At 39.6% G+C, this 22,276-nt stretch overlaps 1 protein-coding gene across 2 annotated transcripts in view; it reads right to left on the bottom strand.

Annotated features, from left to right (window-relative positions):
• Window positions 1-14,608: 14,608 nt before the first annotated feature.
• The window catches only part of ITGB6 (integrin subunit beta 6), a 67,861-nt gene continuing 60,193 nt past the window's right edge, over window positions 14,609-22,276 (bottom strand). For both annotated transcript variants that reach the window (XM_060016700.1, XM_060016701.1), the window contains exons 14-15: window positions 20,337-20,503; window positions 14,609-14,707 (exon numbers count right to left, since the gene is read on the bottom strand). In XM_060016700.1, the coding sequence (XP_059872683.1) occupies window positions 14,609-14,707; window positions 20,337-20,503 (266 nt within the window). The remainder of the gene's footprint in view (window positions 14,708-20,336; window positions 20,504-22,276) is intronic.

Here is a 22,276-nt window from a genome sequence, read left to right as displayed (position 1 = left end):
AGATGAAGGAAGAGATTACGGTGATACATCTACAAGCTAAGGAATGCCAAAGAATGCCAGAAAACAATCAGAAGCTAGGAAAGGGGCGTGGAACAGATCTTTCCTTCACAGCCCTCAGAAGGGACCAACCTTCTGACACTTTGACTTTGGACTTCTAGCCTCCAGAACTGTGATACAATAAATCTTGTTGTTTAAGCCACCTAATTTATAGTACTTTGTTATGGGAGCCCTTGGAATTTAATATTCTTGTCAACACTTGGTACGGTCAGTCTTTTAAATTTTAGCCATTCTAATAGGAGTATAGTGATATTTCATTGTGGCTTAAATTTGCATTTCTCATACAGCATGGTGCTGTATGTAATTAATAAGTTTATGTATTGTTATGTATTGAAATTTGCTAAGAGAGTAGATCTTAAGTGTCCTCACCAAAAAAAAAGGTAACTATGTGAGGTGACGGATATGATAATTAACTTTATCATAGCAATCATTTCACAATGTATACATATATTGTATAATTTAAATGGATACAGTTTTATTTGTCAATTATACCTCAATTAAAAATAAATAAATTTGCATTTCTCTAATGACTAGTGATGTTGAAAATCTTTTCATGTATTTATTTGATAACCATATATCTTCTTCGGTGGAGTATCTGCTCAAATATTTTGCTCACTTTTTATTTGATTGTTTTATTACTGAGGTTTGAGAGTTTTTAATATGTTGTGGATATGAGTTCTTTGTCAGATATATAATTTGCAAATATTTTTCCCAGACTGTAGCTTATTTTTTCATTCTCTTAATATTGTCTTTTGAAGTGCAGAAATTTTAGATTCTGATAAAGTTCACTTTATCAATTTATTCTATTATGGATCATGCTTTTGAAATCTAGTTATCTTTGCCTAATCCAAGGTCATGATGATGTTCTGTGCTTTCTTCTAAATGCTTTATATTTTACTTTTAGATCTCTGGTCCGTTTTGAGTTAATATTTGTTACTATGAGTTTCATTTGTTTACATGTGAATAAGCCCATTTGATTTTAAATATTGTGAGATTCAATTTGCTAACATTTTGTTTAGAATTTTTTCCGTCTATGTTTATGAAGGATATTGGTCTTTAGTTCTCTTTCCTTGTAATGTTTTATCTGGCTTTGGTATCAGATTAATGCTGGCCTCAAAGAATGCTTTGGGAAGTATTCCCTTCTCTTCAATTTTCTGGAAGAGTTTGGGTAGAATTGGTATGTATTTTTTCTTCCTTAAGCATTTGGTAGCATTCATCTGTGATGCTATCTGGGTCTGATGTTTTCTTTGTGAGAAGGTTTTTATTATAATTTCAATTTCTTCTGCAGATATAAGGCAATTCGGGTTGCCTATGTTTTTTTCTTGAACAAACTTTGGTAGTTCTTGTCTTTCAAGGAATTTTTCCATTTTATATAAGCTTTCAAATTTATAGGCATAAAGTTGTTCATAATAGTCCCTTATTTATTCATTTAATATCTGTAGAATCTATAGTGATGTCACCAGTCTCACTCCTGATATTGGTAACTTGTGTTCTCTCTTTTTCTTTCCCTCATCAATCTGGCTAAAGGTTTACCAATTTTATTTACCTTAAAGAAGCTTTTGGTGTATTGATATCCTCTATTGTTTTCTTGTTTTCTATTCCATTGGTTTTCAGTTTGATCTTTATTATTTCCTTTCTTCTGCTTACTTGTGCTTTATTTTTTTCTTCTTTTTCAGTTTCTTAAAGTAGAAGCCTGAGGTCATTGATTTGAGACCTTTCTTGTTTTCTAATATAAGCATTTATTGCTATAAATTCCCTCTAATTACTGCTTTGGTGGCATGCTATGTATTCTGGTATATTGTACTTTCATTCAGTTCAAAACCTTTCTAACTTTCATTTTGAGTTCTTCTTTGACCATGGGTTACTTAGAAGTGTGTTATTTACTTTCCAAATATCTGAGGATTGTCCAGATATCTTTTTGCTATTAATTACTAATGAAATTCCTTGGTCGAAGAAGACACTTTATGACTTAAGTCCTTTTAAATTTATTGAGATTCGTTTTATGGCCTGGAGGAGTATGGTCTATTATGCTAAATATTTTTTTGTGTGAAAATTATAGTACCTTGTTTATTTATATCATACCTGTTGTAAGCATCTGTAATTATTTTTTTTAACTAATCTGTATTGGAGTATAGTTTCTGCTGTACAGCACAGTGAATCAGTTACACACATACATATATCCACTCTTTCTTAGATTCTTTTCCCATACAGGCCATTACAGAGTATTGAGTAGAGTTCCCTGTGCTATATAGTAAGTTCTTATTAGTTATCTGTTTTATATATAGTAGTGTGTATATGTCAATCCCAATCTCCCAATTTATCCCTCCCCCGCCTCACCTTTCCCCCTTGGTAGCCATAAGTTTGTTTTCTATATCTGTGACTGTACTTCTGTTTTGTAAATAAGATCATTTGTACCATTTATTTTAGATTCCACGTATAAGTGATATCATATTATATTTGTCTTTCTCTGTCTTACTTCACTCAGTGTGACAGTCTCTAGGTCCATCCACGTCACTGCAATTATGCTAAATATTTCATGTGTGCTTAAAAAGATCATGTCTTCTTCTGTTTCTGGTTAGAGTGTTCTAGAAATGTTAATTAAGTAATCTGGGACAATTGTAGGACTGTATGGTCAGGCCACCCAAGATGGCTGTTCTCTTGCTTTCCTTACATCCCCTGCTGGAGCAGTGTCTGCCTTACCTACACCCTATTCATCTGATGGACCTTCCCTTTTAATCATAGAGCCTAATCAGTAAATGCCTACCTACTTGCCCCCGGCACCAGCTAGTGGTTGTTCTAATCTTTAGGTCAGAACTCTCTCCAATATGATAGTTTGTCAAAGGGTCATTGAGAGGCGTGCTCCTCTGCTCGTTTCTCTGGTAACCGATGAGCCAACCTGACGTCAACTTCCGTTATAACTGGTAACCTCCCTCTCCCCAGGTAGCAAAGACTGCTGCCTTGTCTTGCCCATCATCTGACTCACTGGGTAGGGTGTCGCCCCAGGACATTGCTTCAGACATGTAAGATTCCCTCCATCCATTAAACCATTGATGTCTCTGTCGCTGACTCCGGGCTCTTTTTTCAGTCTTGAGGCTGGGCAAATAGAGGGCTTGCAAACCTGAGGGATACAACCCAACAGGGACTCACCTTGTTTGTTTCCTATATCTCAGGGATAACTGCCCTTTAATGCCTGATGTCCATTGTCTTGAAAACCATTGTTTCATGTGTTTTATTTGTTTGTTTTTGTTTATACAGGTGGCAAGGTAAATCTGGTTGGTCCCCATTACTCTGTCTTTTTTTGAAAGCAGAAATGTCTTTTTTTTAGGGATATTTTTTCTCACATCTGCATTTGACCTTTAGATGAGGGGAAGCAGGAGACAGGAAGAAAACACTAGCATAAGGAACTCTAGAAATCTGTAAAATAACATTTTTTCTCAATGGCTTATGACTCTGCTTGGTTTTGTCCCAAGGAGTATGTGTGGTGTGTGTGTGTGATTAGTACATACGGTAATGCATTTCACACTTAGCTAGAATGAGTAGACTTCAGAACCAATGAGTAAACAAAAAACAAACCAACCAATCAAATCTGAGCAGCCAAGTTAGATGTAAAATCTTAGAAGCATGTTACTGAAGTGTCTGGGCTAAAAAGTCTGTGTTTTTAAGGGTACAAATGAACTTATGTACAAAACAGAAGTAGAGTCATAGATGTGGAAGATAGGCTTATGGTTACTAGGGGATAAGGTGGGGGAGGGATAAATTGGGAGATTGGGATTGACATATACACACTACTATATATAAAATAGATAACTAATAAGAACCTGCTGTATAGCACAGGGAACTCTACTCAATACTCTGTAATGGTCTATATGACTAAAAAAAAAAAAAGAGCTGATATAGGTATATGTATAACTGATTCACTTTGCCGTATACCTGAGGCTAACACAACACTGTAAATCAACTATACTCCAATAAAAAGTTTTTAGAAGGCTGTGTTTTATTTAAGGAGAATACTTCAGACCCATAGTCTTATGAATGATTCTAACATTGGGACATCAGGTTTCCATCCAATTTCACAGAAATGGTATTTGAAGGACAAGGGGCTGCACTAGGCATTCACCCTGAGAAACCTGATGAGGGGTCCCATCTGCACTCCAGCAGCCATCCCTTTCCAGGCCAGGGCATCCCTGTTTCCGAAGCTTCCGGTCCATCTTAGGCAGTGCGGGAAAAACACTGACCAGGTCTTCCCTTCACCTTTCTTTTCCTAGGCTCCATGAAAACCATTTGCCTTCCATTAGCATTGTCTTTCCTCAGACCATAGAGTAGAAAGTACCATCAACTGTCTTGTATCTTTCTTATAGAAATCACATTCCAGCCCTTTTCTAGTTGTCTTATTTCTATTTATGGATATCCACATTTTCCTGAGTCACTTATTCCAAGATGGTCTCTTGGGTTATTTCTACAGGGGTTAATCATCTCCATTTGTGCCGATTTTCACTAGTGTCATTTCCAGGTAATTTAACTTCCCGTTCTGGGGACAGCACACTTGCCCTCTGGGGGCTGGATAAAGCGATGCTGTGCTTAAACCAAATCACCCAGGCAGCTCGACAGTACTTTCTATACCATTCCACTTCCTCCAGGGTGATGAAATACTCTGCCTTGGGTTTTTTCTCTGGTCCTCTGCCTTTCATTGTACACCCTGAGGGGGTTGTGTGACTCCCTGCATGAGCTACAGAAAATCTGCATCTCTTTTCACTACATCTTTTATGTTTTGGCTGTGCTCTCTATTCAGGCAAATTCTGGTTTATTAGTAAGAGCAATTATTTTCAAGAAAGGTTAAGCCCAAATCTGAACTGGTCTTGGCTTGAGTTTCTTAAAAAATGAAATCTGAAATCTGTTACTTGTGTTCGTTATTTATCATAAATAGTTGCGGCCTTGTTATTTCCATCGGAATTCTTAATTTTGCCTATAGGTCCTCACGACCTTCATGATTCCTCTACTCTCTGTCTCCCACCCCCCAATTTTCCCTACTGCCTTCCTGTTTCTCAGAAAAGCCCGCGATTTGTTTTCTGGGCTGCCCCTCGTGGGGGACTGGCTAGGGAAAGGACTAAGTGAGATACATTATTGTGAAATTATTTTTAGAGCTGAGCAATGACCTCTACGGGTGTACAAGTGTTAATTTGAGAAATGTAGCTCGAAATTGTTTTTCCTTTGTTTACCTCCGTAGCAGATATGTCTGTCCTTTGAGTCCCAAACCTTCCAAGTGTCAGCACCCAGTGGGTTATGAATAAAGTCTTTTTAACATTGAGACCTGAATTTCGCTGGTGGTATTTTTCATCATGGTACCTAGGAGACTTAAGGGACCTCTTCTGAGGTTCATGTTCACCTCTAGTATCTGGGGATCCCCAGGGGGCACGTCCCATGCTCTATGGCAACTTGGTGGTGCTCTTTCTGGCAGCTGCCTACATGGTACCACACCCAGGCCCGGAACATCACTCCAACTCCACTGCCTGAGGTGAGTCTGTGCCTCCAGGCCCCCCTGAGGCTCCCGTCACCCAGTGTGATCCCTCCTGAGCTTGTGGGCTCTGCTCCACAAGCAGCCCTGGCAGGACCTGTCCCATGATGGCCACTCACCTCTGCACCACAGCCGGACGCTCTGCCTTCCCAACCAACAGAAACCATCTGTCTTTCTTTTGCCATTTGGAGGCAGCTCCTCTCTACTGTGTCCCTCTGTTTTCAAAGGGGCCTCACAATAGGCCTCAGGGTTTAGCAGGTCAGACTTCAGTTTACACAGAATTCTTTTAAGAGCTGGTTTAAGAAGCTGTCACCCCATATACTCAGAACCAGCATTCTCCTCTTACAGTTTGACCCTTGTTCTCAGTTATCTAGCTCATGGTATCAGAGACTTTTCTACATTATTCTTTTTCGTGCACTCCATGGTTTTTCTGAAATTTGTCTTCCGTTTGACCTCTTCCCTTTATATCCCCACTTCTCCAATTATACCTAGACGCCAACCTTGGATACTCTGCTCTTTCTGACAGAAGGGATTATTGGAGGCACTCAGTTAATAAACACAGCTATCATTTCCTGCATATTTACTGAGTGTATATGTCAAGTACTTTAATATATAGTTTCATTTAATTCTCACAACAACCCTAGGAAATAGGTGAGAATACATGCAGTAGTGATAAACAGAAGCCGGATGAGGACAGGAGTGTCTGTCAGATTATTACCTCTTCCCTGTGAACTTCTCAGTATGTGAAGTTAGACACATTAAATATTCACACCCTATTACTGCCTACATCTAAGTCTAGGATATTAAAAGGTAACTTTGTGTGCCAAGAAAGTTTCTTTGCAGCTGCAGTGTAAAAATGACTATGTATCGGGCTTCCCTGGTGGCGCAGTGGTTGGGAGTCGGCCTGCCGATGCAGGGGCCGAGGGTTCGTGCCCCGGTCCGGGAGGATCCCACATGCTGCGGAGCGGCTGGGCCCGTGAGCCATGGCCGCTGAGCCTGCGCGTCCGGAGCCTGTGCTCCGCAACGGGAGGGGCCACAACAGTGAGAGGCCTGCGTACCGCAAAAAAAAAAAAAAAAAAAAAATTACTATGTGTCCTTTCCTGTGTGCATCTGGAGCTGAAGTCATTTTCAGGTTTTTTAATTAATCATAGAGTTTTATTAAAGCATGGGCTGGTTATCTCTTAAAATTAATATTAGATCTGAATAAACCAAATAATGACTGAACATGACCAAGAAAGCCTAAGAAAAACATTGTATATATTTTCTTGCCTTTATGACAAATTCATCTCTTTTATTATTCCCAGTGTTTTTAATCTTCTTTTATTTATATTTTTCTTCTCCAATTCCATCTTCTTCGTAAGAGAGTTTCCAAAATCTGACACACTTCTTGAAATCAATGAAATAGCATCTAATATACCAAAACTATGCAAGATACGTTTAATAGCTAGTCTGCTTAATTTAAATGTTCATTTTCCCACTGCAGTGTTTATAAAACTAATAGTATTTTGTAGAGAATATAGTAGAATATAGTCATTTATTGCAGGAGATGAATAAACAAATAAAAGAAGCATAGTTTTTATTTTTAAAAAGTATGAAACAAAATAGTTGTTAATCAAAGGGGAGAATTATGAAATAACTGTTAAGTTTATTAGTAGTATTAGGAAGTGTTTTTTTGTAAGACATTTCATAAAGGCGATTACAACTTTAATTTGAGCACTTTAAACACTGTAGCCTAAGAAGAACTCTTAAAAGAAGTTTTAAGCAAATGGTAATCATCACCTTTCGTATTTCAAAGACTAACCACAACTTGTATCTCCACTAGCTTGTTTGGGGAAACAAACAAACACAACAAGGGCTTCCTAATTACCCATACTGGAGAGCCATTCCTGCCACAGTCATTACTATTTTCTGATTTCTTTTGCCATCACCATCAACCCAGCCCCACTCCTGCCTCTCCTTTCTAATTAATTAGCTAGCAAAGTGGGGGCACTTGTCCACTTTTCCCTCCAAGTTCTCTGTCTTGCCGCCCAGGCTGGGCCTCTCTGAGGTGCCAGATGAGGGCTTGCAGGTATTGGCTTCTGCTGGAGCCGCCCCGAGGGTGGCTGGGGGGCAGTGAGGAGAGCAATGTGTGTGCTCAGCAAGGACTTGTAGGAAGACAGGGGCTCTCCAGTCAGATAACCAAGTCCACCCACTTAGCATAAAACACCAGCGTCCCACAAAGCGCCCCTGTGGATATAGAAGTCTTTGCTGCTGAGAGAAGTTTCCTTGACATGTCAAGATCCCTACCTCCAAAACATCCTCAACTTTCCTGCCAGAACTCACAATGTGAACATCACATGTGTGCATAGTGGCAGTCCTCTGAGGTATCTGACTTAAAGGGTGACAGGCAGGGCTCTAGAAAGAGAACTGAACTGGACACACCCCACACTGATGCTCAGGCTGGCTAACTTCGTTGGTTAGAGTCTGATGCCCTGAAAGGGTCTTTACTTTATAGCTAGATTGATCATAACCCTGCAGGGAAGCCTGCGTGGTTCAGGGCAAATCCATGATTACATCTGGGAAAGCAACTCTAAGACATATCCTACCAGATGCAGATTAGTAGTAGCGCCTTTCTTGGCATACAGAGGAAGGGGCAGAGCCAAAGGTGAGCACTGCCATTGACCTTCAGGATAGTATGGTGGTTAAGACGGAGGCTTCAGAGTGAGATGCGCTCAGGTCAAAATCCTGCCCTTGTATATATGTCCATGCCGCTCTCTCACTTTGCCCCAGCTTACCCTTCCCCCTCCCCGTGTCCTCAAGTCCATTCTCTACATCTGTGTCTTTATTCCTGTCCTACCCTTAGGTTCGTCATAACCATTTTTTTTTTTTTAGATTCCATATATATGTGTTAGCATGTGGTATTTGTTTTTCTCTTTCTGACTTACTTCACTCTGTATGACAGACTCTAGGTCCATCCACCTCACTACAAATAACTCAATTTCGTTTCTTTTCCCTCAGCTTTCTGAATGCCAGTTTCCCTCTTAGTAAAGTGGGGAAAACAATACAAGCCTAAATACAATAAGATACATAACATACTTTACATAATGCTGGTTATGGTAGATAATCAATGAATGGTGGCTTTTATCATTATTATGTCCTTAACTGTGATTTATAAGACAGTAGAGCATGGTGGTTAAGAACATGGATTCCAAATCCAGAGTTCAAATCCTGGCTTCAAAGCTTGCTAAGTTCGTGACCTGGGCAAGTTACTTAATATCTGTAAAACAGGAGATACCAATAATACCATTCCAAAGGATGGTTGTGAGCTCTGTATAAATGAGCATATAAAAAGCTCTTGGAACAGTAGATGTTACCTATTTTTATTAACAATGCAAGTTATTTAATACTAGTAAGTTACACCTATTAAAATAAGAAACAATAAATACCTCCATTAAAATAATAGATGTATCTAATAAGATACATCTATTAGAGTAAGGAAGAAATATATATGTATGTATATATGCACACAAACACACACTGATATTAGGTCTAGCAAAGCCAGCTGGATGAAAAAAAAAACACAGCGACTTTTTCCCCAGTCAGTTATTGACAAACAGTGGCGTTTCATCATGCACTGTCTTTCAATGTTGACCTGGAACTGGGTTGGCTACTATACAAGGACCATGAATGTAAACACATTTCAGGCTAGAAAAGCATATACTGTTTGAGCAGTAAGTCTCCTCATTAAACGTGTACCTAGAAATCTCAAAGATCAGATTGAAATTTCAAACTGATCTAGAACTTCTGTGGGATTTGTAAAGCCTTGAAGTGGTTCACAACACCAAAGAGCATGTGTGAGTCTAATCTGTGCCTTCCAGGGCCTGGTCTCTCCCAGGGTCTAGCTCCGGGACAAGCTTAAGAGAGGAAGAATTCCTAAGTTGCCCGTGCTGCTCCCTCTTTGCTGGTTGTGCAGCCAAGTGGGAGAGAACAGAAGATCACATATTTGACCCTTTGCTCAGCCTAGGGTGATTCACATTTGGATGCCTGTAAAGCACAAGGGAGGCGGCATTTAGCAGCCTACAGCCCACATTTAACAGCCTACAGCCCACAGCCCACAGCCCACACTTAACAGCCTACAGCCCACAGCCCACATTTAACAGCCTACAGCCCACACTTAACAGCCTACAGCCCACACTTAACAGCCTACAGTCCACAGCCCACATTTAACAGCCTACAGCCCACATTTAACAGCCTACAGCCCACAGCCCACATTTAACAGCCTACAGTCCACATTTAACAGCCCACAGCCCACATTTAACAGCCTACAGCCCACATTTAACAGCCTACAGCCCACAGCCCACATTTAACAGCCTACAGTCCACATTTAACAGCCCACAGCCCACATTTAACAGCCTACAGCCCACATTTAACAGCCTACAGCCCACAGCCCACATTTAACAGCCTACAGCCCACACTTAACAGCCTACAGCCCACACTTAACAGCCTACAGCCCACATTTAACAGCCTATAGCCCACAGCCCACAGCCCACAGCCCACACTTAACAGCCTACAGCCCACACTTAACAGCCTACAGCCCACATTTAACAGCCTACAGTCCACATTTAACAGCCTACAGTCCACAGCTCAGAAGAATTCATACGTTGGCCCAAGTAGTGACTATTTGACCACTGCCCACCATCCTGGCCTCATGCAAAACTCTGCTCATTTAGTACTAGAGCGTCCTAGTCCAGCTATTAACAGAGGCCCCGATCACTTAAGTTCCCTTGCTTTTTAGCTGTGTTGGCTTGAGTCTGCTGCTGTATAATGAAATTTAATAAAAGGGAGAATTTCTATTTATCACATTTCATTTAATCCCTGTTTTTCATTCCCTCTGAATAAGGGGAATGAATAATGAGATTTTTTTCCCATTTAGATTTCCATAAAATGAGGCTGATATAAAATCATTATGAACAACATTTAAATAAATTTACCCTCTTGAGAGATCAACTTTCTCCTACAGTTAAAGAATATTATTGGTGGGATCGCTTCTGTCGTATCATGTCCCTTCAAGAAGTGCTGGAAGAAATGGGTGTGGAGAGGCGAAGAGAGTGATTCAGAGGACTCTTGCTTGCTTTGGGAGGATTCGGGGTCTTCCATTTGGGGGGTTTCACAAGAGTATTTCAGGGCACGACTGTTTCTGATGTTGAGGAGGGTTAAACCTGAACCAGATTAAATGCACCACGTGGGCTCAGCTGAAATCCCCATGGTGCTGGGCTGTCTCACTCTTGCCTTGGAGCCCTGCAGGATGCCTTTGTCAGGGGAACAGCAGGCCCCAAAGGATGAATACATTTAAAATGAACAGCCAGCCACTCCCACCCCCATGTATCTCATTCTCAATATCGCCCAGCGTAGCTGTCCCAAAAACTTTCTTTTCCCTTTCCCCCCAAACTTCCTGCCTCTTCCCCAAATGTAGCTGGGTAAACATTTTGTTTCTTTCCCTTCCTCTTAATGGCTCAACTCAGATCGACTTATTCTTGCATTCTTCTTTTAACATTTCTGTTTTCTTAATTACCCAGGTTTAGCTGCCACTCCGGACTTGGGCACAGGACTTGTTGTGGCCCCCGACCCCTGGGGAGTTAGGTGGAAGTTGAGGCTCTACCCCTAAGGGAACTGTGTGAGTAGGTGTTGGAGCAACTCCCAGCTTAGACCCAGGGAACAGGTGGAGACAAGGGGATCTGGGATGTGTGTAAACTGGATCCAGTACCCTGATAGTGTATAGTTATTTGTTTATTTTCTTCTCCCCTACTTGGGAGCACAGGGATTGGTTATTTTGTTCATTGCTGAATCCATATTCATAAGAAATGTGTCTGGCATATATTAGGTACTCAACAATACAGATTGAATGAATTTATTGAGCCCCTGCTATGTGTTGGGGATTGTTATAGGTGCTAGAAAAGACAGGAACTGCCACCACCTAACAGATGGAAAAACTAAGGAGAAAAGTGACTTTCTCAGAGCTATTCAAAGTGGAAGCAGTTTCTGGATTTCCAGACATCTGGCCTTTCGTCTACAAGAAACAGCTTGTTTCTGAATATTAGCACTCTTGACTTGACTTCCCCTGTCTTTTTGTAAAGAGAGGGTCTTTCTGAGGGAAAGGATTTTTTCTAAGCTGACTCCTTTTGTGAGCAGTTGGTCTTTCTCTGCTTAATTTTTCTGATTTGGAAAATGAGCATGGCATCCTGGAATCTATTGGGTTGGCCAAAAATTTCTTTTGAGTTTTTCGCATAGCATCTTACAGAAAAACCGAAAGGAACTTTTTGGCCAACCCAATACAAATGGATGGCCAGGAAGACAGCACTACCTAACTGTATTAGTTTGCTGGGGCTGCCATAACAAAATGCCACAGACTGGGGAGCCTAAAAATAGGAAATTAATTTTCTCACAATTCTGGAGGCCAGAAGTCCAAGATCAAGTTGTTGGCAGGTTCTTCTGAGGTCTCTCTCCTTGGGCTGTAGATAGCCGTCTTCTCCCTGTGTCTTTATGTGATCTTCCCTTCCTGCACGTCTGTGACCTAATCTCTTCCTATAAGGACACCAATCATACTGGATTAGGGTTACCTCATTGTAACTTAATTACCTCTTTAAATTTCTTATCTCCAAATGCAGTCATATTCTGAGGTACTAAAGGTTAATACTTCAGAATGTGAATTCTGGGGTGAGAATCACAGTTCAGCCCAAAACACTTACCCTAAAGAACTTCATTTTACAAAATGTGAGGTAATGTCCAGGCCTGTTTAAAAACCTAGTGATTTCAGTATTGTAAACATGCAGCAAATTACAGCCCATGCCCTGCTGTCTCCTGCCTCTGGTGGCTGCCTCTTTCTGCTCTTCTCTTTGGCCCCAGACTGAGACCAGCAAGGCGGTCAGAACAGGTCACCCAGGGATCCAGAAATCCAAGAAGAGGGTTTTGTGTCACGTAAATAAAAGGAATTACCATTCATCTAAGGTTCATTGTTTAAATTACCATGTTTATTAATGTCAACACAAAATACAATAAAACAACTTACAAAAAACCCATTTTATCATCACGTAACATAACTCTTCAGTGAACAGAAGTACTACTGTTAATGTTTTGGCCTTTTCAAGGTCCAGCCTTGGGTCAAAACAGTATTCAGAGAAATAGCAGATTCTTTTCTACCTTCCCCAATATATACACAAAGGAAATTTATATATTCTAAAATCCCATTCCAGTAATAATACAAAAATATCACATGTCGAGATGAATACCACTATTGTGTCATTGGTATTGCAACTTCCTTCTTGCTCTAGATTTCCCACTGACCCTGAGCTTCAGTCAGGAACGTATGGGTACATCAGCCCTTCAGGTTTCCCAAGTGATTAGTAATCCTTTTAGTATAACTGTATACTACCCAAGTGTCTAATTTACCTGAGTTATTTAGAAGCCTGAAAGAAAAGTCTCCAAGTGATCAAATGTGTATCAAGCTAACTGATAGAATTGAAGAGACTTACTGTAGATTAATCTGTGCCAGTTCAGTGGATAAACATGAAGCCTCCATTACCTAATGAAGTACTCACCTAGTAAAAGGCTTCACATTACAATTTACTCAAAGGTAATAAACATTGCACAAAAGCACAAGACCTCACCTACATTCCAGTAGTTTAAGTGCTATTTGCTTAGTCACTACATTATCAAACAAATGGTAGTTATCACTTACTTAACAAAATCTTTCTATCATTTCACTGACAAGAGTCAGTCTCACCCTGTGGGAAGAAGCAATGGCTTGGACCTAGAAGACCTCAGTTCTGGACCAGTTCTACCCACTCTCTGAGGCTTAGTTTCCTTGTGAGGATCAAATGAGATGAAAGTGTTTTGTAAAACAGTATTAACTATAAAAAATAATATTCTACAGAGTTCATCTCTTCAATTAACCTATGGATCCCTAATTACCCACATGTATTTTGCAAGTAAAATCTTACTTTTTAAAGTAACATATTCACCATATGCAACTGAAATGTGCAAGCTGTGTTATGCAAATGAGAAAAGAATATACATTTAAATAAGCCTATTACTCATGAGAGACTTGTGTACTCTTGATGTGTTTGATTTAAAACCACTAACAATTTTATTCTGTTTAACCCATGGTCCTTTTGTATATTATTGGAGCTCTTTTTGAATAAGCTATCTAACCATTTACAGTAAATTTTTTAACAAGAAATTAAAACTTTCACATGACATTTACAGGGTTTACATGATTGTGAAACTGAGTAAAATGGGTTGAGAAATACAGAAGGAGTAATAGTTTGAAAACTCAGGGTCAATAGGGAAACTGAGTATAGAAGTTTATTTTCAGGTAATTAAACATAATCTAATGATAGGCTTGTTATTTTTGTTTTTTACTGGTGACTTCCTAATTTATAAATTACTTCTTCTTCATCTGTAAAATAAAATACTTGACTTTTGGGTACATTCAAATCCGCAGAAATTATTAACACTTCATTTTCATTCTTACACGTGGGATATTTTTGGAAGAATTGCATCCTACGGCTGAAATAAAAGTCAGCATCTCATTTTTTCATAAATTAAAAAAAAATCCTCCTTTAGGAAAGGGCAGATTTACTAAAAGTTTACAATTCATTGGCAAGTGTGAGTATATAATGTGAGCATATGGACTTTGTGACTTTGCTGAGACAAAGACGTCAGGTATTCCTGCAAGAAATGAGATTCTAATTTCAAACATTTTTTAAATGCAAATCAGGCCCCCATGAATTATTTTGATGATTTTTTGAGGCATTAATGCAACAGAGTTAGTATTCCTGAAATGATCCCCAAAGTCACCCCTTTTTTAAGGATATTTCTCTTCTTGATTATTTTGAACCTGCCAACATAGTCTCTAACCTTCACACAGAGAATGACAGATCTCCAAATGACCTATTATTATCTTAAACCAACCTCATTTTGAAACAACAAAGAAAGAAAAATTAAATAGTGCATTAACATTTCATATCAGTGAAACAGACTTTTTCCGTGCGTAAAGTAGTTCTATCCATCCGTGGAAAGGTCTACCTTTTGTTTTTCCCTGTGTTTATAGGTTACATTTTTAAAGGTACTGGTGGAGCCTCTGTACAGTGGATTGGTTCCCTAAAAAAAAAAAAGGTCCAAATGAAAGTATGTATATTATGTTATTACATGGTTTTAATATAGCTAAATAATTTCATTGTGTATAACAGATTGGAAGTTGAGAGTCAGGCTCAACCTTGAAAGGCATTTGAATAGTTTTGATTAATCTGATATGTCATAATTTTAGCATTTAAAAACGTATACATCTTTATTTTTTTTATTATGAAGAACCAGTCCTATGCGTGCAACCTAGAAATCTCACCCTTTTTGGAAATGCACTAAATCGTGGATAGAAAACAAGACTTTGGCTGTTTTGGTCACTGCCGTTTTATCAGAGCTGAAAGCTAGCTCACAGTAGGCACTCGGAATTTATTGAATGAATAGAATGAACCAATAGGGGACCCAAAAGTGAAATGTAAAAAATAAAAGTGGGAAAAGTGAACTGGTAGAAGCACACAAAGATGAACGACATAGTATCCGCCTTTAAGAAATGTGTTGCTGGTGAGAGGCATCAAACAAGGGCACAAATAATCTTGCTAAAATGAGACCAAAATTCAGGAAGAGTGACAGCTAGCTGCTTGAGAGAAGCAGAGAAAGATTCCCCAGGACAGCAAACACCTGATGTGGATAGTAAAAGAATTCAGTGGCTTTTCCTTACTAGAGAATAACAGTGTGAGAAGGAGGGAGTCACAAGAGACTGACGTGGGGGACGCTGGGCTCATGAAGGAGTACAGGTCCCAAGGCAGGTTGGGCAAGACAGCTTTGCCCTTGCGGCAATAGAAAGGTTGTGTGCCAAAGCCTGGATAATTCAGTTGTGCTGTTTGGCTGTAGATGTGTTTCCAGGTGCCGTCACCAGGACCAGAAGGACCAAAGCTCTCTAGGTGTTTGGAGAAATGCCCAGCCTGATCCTCCCACTTCTCTCCTTTGGTTTCATTGTTCCAGGCAGGAACAATGTCTGGGTGAGGAGCAGTTTCTTCCCTCCCATTTCCCAAGGTTGACGAGGTAACGTACTTCAGCAGGTGCCTGGCACATAGTAAGTGTTTAATAAATGCTGCCTCTCCTTATTAGTACTTACTTATAACTCTTCTTCACATTTGGAATTTCCTTTTCTTTTAGGTCCTAGAGAGGGTACTAAAGATATCTCCCCCCAGGGCTTTGGGACTCAACATTTCTAAGCCCATTTCTGAGTATTATGGAGTCTGGGTACCACCTCTAACCTTCCAAATTACTAAATGTTATACATTGGTCTCCTTATCCCATGAACTGCAGAGATGGTAGCAATTTCTAGGCATAGGTTTGAAAAAAACACAATTGTACTTGTCTCCTCAGTACATTTCTCTTGCCTCTCAGAGGAACTGAATAAAACTGAAAACCATTCCCTGGCCTCTCCCACTTGTTGCCCTTGGATTCGCTACAGTGTCTTCATTGTGAGGAGGAACCACACCTGCACCTGTTTCTACATTGCCCAGAGTCAGTGGCCTGACCTCTAACTGAGTAACACGTTACCTTTGTCCATGTGCCTTTGGAGAGAGATGCTATCTCAGTAATGAAGGCAAAAATAGAAGAGGTTACCTGGTGGTGGATGGTGAGTGAAGGCCAAGTCACCATATTGCTTCCACTCCTGAGGTCAGCCTGGATAATCATAAGGACCCTACAGTCCTTACTTAGTCCTACTACAATAAGAACTTGAGATTTGGAGGGTGTAGGGCAGACTTATGTGGTCTTAGATGCAAGTGGAGTCTTGTTTACAAACAAAAATCATGAGTAGAATTCTATTAAATTTAAGAGATTGCAAGCTATTAAGTTTAAGTTGGCTACAGAAGAATAAAGGACTCAACTGAAGAGGAAAGATGGAAAAAGTAAAATGTGCAGGCTGGGAATGATGGGTGGGGTACTGTCCTGGAGGAATAGAGGGACTTAGGAAACAGAAAGGACACTCGGTTAAGAGTAAATAGTCTGTGAGCAGGGTCAGGGAAGATCTTTGTAGGACTAGGAGTTCTGTTGTGGGCCCCATCCCAGATCACGTCAAACATCCCACACTAAAAATAATTTATATGCACGACAAAGGAGGTGCCTTGAGTTGCAATTGACTGAATACACAATGCTATTTTGCAGACATTTAGTTGAATGTTTAATTTTGATTATGCAGTTTTCATTCTGTGTTTTGAAGCAACTTTGTTTATCAAGGTCTACAATATTAGTTGTGGGGGGAGCATCTCTTAAGAAGCTAGTTATAGGGCCTGGGCATGCTAATAGGGTTGAGGGATGAAGCAGATCCCACCACAGTAGGAGGGTAAGGTGGAAGCTTAAAAGTGGGGAACAGCAAGTATACATTGTCAGGGGGCAGTAGTGTTTTTTCCTGTCCTCAGCTGATGATCAGAACTTAGGAGAATGAGCTCAAACAGGATTTTGTTGGCAGGTGAAAGTGTGGCAATGTCCCACCAGCCTCCTCTAGTGCCACGTAGGTGGCAACCTCCCTACCTAGGATTTCCAGCTGAGACACAGGTTCAGGTCTGGCTCCATTTCGGGTGGGTCTGCACTCCTGCACTATTTAGACAAGGTCAGGTTTCCCCCAGCCATCTGGGGTGACCAGGCTGATTCCCCCAGGAGTCTGGGGGTTGCTAATTTAGGCTGTGGATTTTACAAAGGCAATGGCACATTTTTAGAGCTTGAAAAAGTGGTATTAAGAAAGCTCTCTGTCACGACCCACAGCTCCCTTAATGATTGCCTAACTGCCAAACGCAAACCTGATTTGCTCAGCACAGTACAAAATCAATCCATGACTGCAACGAATGTCAGACTGAACATTTTTGCCTCTAGTTAATGACTTGTCATCCTAGAAAAAATGTTGAATCAAAAATGGATTTAAATATCTTCCCTTTGTGTTTTCATAAAGAATATCTAAAAGCATAATAAAAGGTAACCTTTCTTCATAGCTACGATGAAGGAAATGTTTCAGGAGGCAAGGACAAAGCTCTTTCGCATCCTGAGCTCTGTCACCTTTAGAGTCTAATGGGGGCCTAGGGGTCAGAGGTCCCACTACTGTCCCCGGAGATCCCCAGGGGTTTGAAGACCAAATTCAGTTCTTCAAGAAGAAACAGGTTTTAGATAAAAACAGAATCAAATCGAGGACCCCAAAATGGATGCACTGAGCAATATTCTTTTTTTTCCAATAGGACATATTAGTGAAATTTGAATTGAGTTATTTGAATTAAACCTCTTTTGCATCCAAGTGAATAATTATGACCCAGTCATTATCTAGTCCAGAACATCAAACACTTGTTATTCAAAGAAACTCAATTTAACAGGGAATAATATTTTTCTTTTATGCTTTTATCTGTTTAATGCATATTTTTGTTCTATTTTAGGTGAAGAGACAGCAAAAATTCAGCATTTGAATTTCAGTCATGTTCTACATCCTGAGGGAAAACAATTCATGTTTTAGGGGAAATTAACTGTTAATTAAAATGTTATTTTAAAGATATTAATCATTTGTCAGTATTCATGCCTTTGTAGGAGAACATGAAAATATGCTGGTTAGTAGATACACATCACATAATTGCCCAAGCGCTTGTTTGCGAACACCTGCCTCTTCCTTCTAGGAGGGTCAAGGCTGTGCTTGGAAGAAGAGGCTGCAATTAGGATTTTAGCTCCACTATGGACCAACAGTTTGGGAAGTCTCTTAACCTCTCTGAGCCTCAGTTTTCTTACATTCGAAAGTGTCAAGACTACTTCACTGGGCTGGGGGTTGTTGGACTAACTGCTGCTATCGTGTTTTGCGCCAACTGAATCACATTGTTTTTTGTCTGTTTGCTTGCTTCTTTTTCAAATTCTTTTCCCATTTAGGTTATTACAGAATATTGAGCCGAGTTCCCTGCGCTATACAGTAGGTCCTTGTTGGTGATCTGTTTTATCTATAGTAGTGAGTACCTTATGGTTACCAGGGGAAAGGGTGGGGTAGGGGAGGAATAGATTGGGAGTTTGGGATTGACGAGTACACACTAATCAGATTGTTTTGCCTGGTTGCCTTCTGACCTCTGCCAGGCAGCGGATGAGAGTTAATAACAGCATCTGTGGCCAGGGGGTCAGGTGAAGTTAATTGCTCCAACACTTTGGCCTCATAGCACTAGGTTCTAAGTCACCAAACTAACCTGTCAGGTTACATTTTTACCTCGTTAGAGACGGATACCTTATATCCTCACCGCAAATCCTCACTTGACATTCCTAAGGGTTTTGTTTAATCAGGAAAACTCCACACACACACAGAAGAAGAGGAAGGCTGTATCAGGAACCTCTGTAGACCCAGATTCAATAGTTATGAAGATTTTGCCACACTTGCTTAACTATCCCTCTCTCTCTCTCTTTTGGCTGAATTATTTAAAAGCAAGCCCAGCCTTCACTCCTTTTTCATTATAAACCTTAATTATTTTCTAGCAAAGCCTCATGCCATTATCATACCTAATTGAATTAACCATAATTCCTAGCTATCAGTCTAATAACCAGTCTGTATTAACTTTTTTCCAGTTGTCCAAAAATATATATTAGAGTGTTCAAATCAGGATCAAAACAAGATCCATACATTGCATTTGGTTGTTCTGTCTAAAGGCATTTTTAATGGGAAGATAAAGTAGATAAAAGCTTTCATTGTCCATTGTGCTGCACCATATATTATAGTTGTTTCAAAATAACTGCACAAGATATAAACATTCCTTATCAAGATAAATTTATCCAAAACAGAACATTCCATTTGCTTTAGGTATTGAAGATATTATAGACCTAGAGCAAAAAGTGTTAACATCAATTTACTTGGGGAGATGAACCCAAAGGAGCTTTGTATTTGCCTGTATTGCCTCCAGTGATATCGCTGTTTTTAGAATCAGCAATGTAAGATAATTGCTATCAGATAGCTGGACACACCATTAGAGAGAGAGAGATGAAATTAAAACCATGAAATTGTTTCTGTGGGCCTCTAGAAATGGAATTATCTCTCCTGTGGAAAAGAAACACAGAAAATCGGAGTCCTGTTTTGTGTTTGCCTACTGTGAAGAGGAGACACATAAATTACATTTATTGAGTACATATATTTAAAAGTTGATACTTTGGGGGTTTTTTTTCAGGTAGCTGTTTAAAATTTATGTTTTTCAGAAAAACTAACTGGACAGTACTTAAAAAGCCTTCTTGACTTTGTAACTTATTATGAGTAATAAGTATTTCCACGGAAATTGGCATGAACGGTCATACTACTCATGAACATTATTCCATTAGCTCTAACAACCGAGTTATGGAAATATCTAGATACAGCACCTATACTTTATCAAATGGGACCTGCGGGATCCTCCTGGTGGTAAAGAATAAAATGCATTTCCTTGATGTTTCTAAGTAGCTATACAGTATAAGGAGTTTCACGAGACGCTTCAGAGTAGGGGAAATCCTCATTGCACTGAGAGACAAATGTATGCTGTGAGGGCTATCTGGGTCCCAGATAATGGACAGAGGTCCCTTTGTCCCCAAAGCAGAACAGAAATAAGCTGTTGGGGACGTGGTGAGAGGAGTAGAGAAAGAGCATGACATTCTAACTCTCCCAGCTCAGAAGAAAGCCGACATCCCATCTTTTACACAGGAAAAGAAGTAGCCCTAAGTGTGCACATACCGTTTGCCACTTGGCCTTTGACCTTTCTGTTTCAAATTTGGCAACTTCTTTCCGATCGTGAAATGACACCAGCAGCTTCCAAATGCACAGTAGGACGACTCCAATGAGAAGAATAGCCAGCGAAACCCCCAACATGATCATGGGAATATTCGGAGGTTTTGGACAGTCTGTGGAAGCAAAGAAAATTATATTAAGAAAGTGGTACAATTAATGTTCTGATGTAGTGAAAACACTTCTCATGAAAATTTCCAACCATACTTTTTCTCCTTTTGTAACACCTTTTGTTTCGCTGAATTAGAAAAAAAAAAAAAAAAGAGTTACTTGTTGAAGGGTAGCCCTATTCATTCAAAGTAGAACAAAAGATAAAGTAAGAGTTTGGTTATTCAAAGCAAATGGATAGATACTTGAATGGCTGACTCAAAAAGAATTCGAATTCAAAACAGTGACAATTAACACCCATGGAATATTTAAAGGATCAATAAAAAGACTATAGTTTACTAAAGATGGTCTCTTCTGGGTATATGATAAAGCAGAAATGGAACGTGTTCACACAAACACACACACACACTTACTTTTTCATGAATTTTCTTGAACCGTATAGGAGATTATACTCAATTTTGAGTATTGATTATACTCAATACTAATATTGAGATTATACTCAATATTAAATACAACCTACCCCTGGGAAATACACTACTTGGGCTTTTTAATATATAGACAGAAGACAATCATGGCTTTCAGTTTTATTTCAACTCTAATGCAGTGCCCTGGTGTCCTGGAAAATTTCTGGACTGGGTTCAGGAGAGATGGGTTCCATTCCTATCTGATGGACAGTAGCTGCCTGAAACCATCAAGTCCCTCCATCTCCCTGAGCCCCAGTGCCCTCATCTGTAAAACAAAGATGTGGGAGTTTAGTGTTTCCTTAACTTCCTGATAAATTTAAGCCCAGGTGCTCATGCTTATTAAACCCACCCCTGAAATTGCTGGACCGAACCCCTGAGATTCTGATTCGGTGGGTCTAGATGGAGCCGTAAATTTTTTATTATTAAAAGTATCCCAAGTGATTCTTATCTTCAGGGAAGTTTGAGGAATTAGGTGTTCTGTATAATCCTTTCTACTTGAACATTCTATGAAATGTTATTTTGACTCTATTGATGATAGTAATATAATTTTGCAATTACTCAGTACCTTCTCTCATTGACAGCAGAATGACTAATAATACTTGCAATATGCCTGGGAGATGATACATTTCTTAATGAAACATTATAATTAAGCTCCCCCTTTGCTTTCATGGGAGAAAAAAATCCCACACAGAAATTATCATTAAATATCTGTTTCCCTCTGCAAGAAGTGAGGCAAATCCATGGTAACTTGGGAGGAAATGAATCATGCTCAGTTTATCCTAACTCTTATTGCTTTTAGATATTTAAAAAGGAGGGTTATACACACAGGACTAGTCATGCCGCTTTCAAGGTAAGATCTATAGCTGATCTGAATTTGAGCGGAATTAATGGCCCCCTAACAGCATGATGCCTGGCCTCACACACTTTTGTGCTTTGGCCAAAAAACCATTTAAGGAGATTATGCAGAAATAAGTAAAGGAGCTAATAAAATAGGTACTACAGTATGAAGATCTAAAGACTGTTTCTAGCATAGCAAATGAACCATGGCTGCTTCTAATAAGTTAGCAACACTCCTGCAAAGAAAGTGGCAGGCCTGTGTCAATGAGAATGTATACTGGCTACATCTTTGACTGAAATGTCTGGGGTGGGGCATAGGATGTTCCTGCTCGAAGCAAGATGAAGCTTGCTGAGACCCTGCAGTCAGAACATAAATTAGGAGAGCTCTCCAGTAGGAAATAAATGATGGAGAAACAGCCATGGCCTGGTGGAGATAATTATTTTAAGAACTTAGAGTCATTGGGAATTAAACATTTCTCA

The sequence above is a fragment of the Delphinus delphis genome, chromosome 7, assembly GCF_949987515.2.
Source record: "Delphinus delphis chromosome 7, mDelDel1.2, whole genome shotgun sequence".
Taxonomy (NCBI): Eukaryota; Metazoa; Chordata; class Mammalia; order Artiodactyla; family Delphinidae; genus Delphinus; species Delphinus delphis.
Note: the sequence above shows the minus strand (reverse complement) of the source record. Positions and strands in the feature narration are given on the sequence as shown.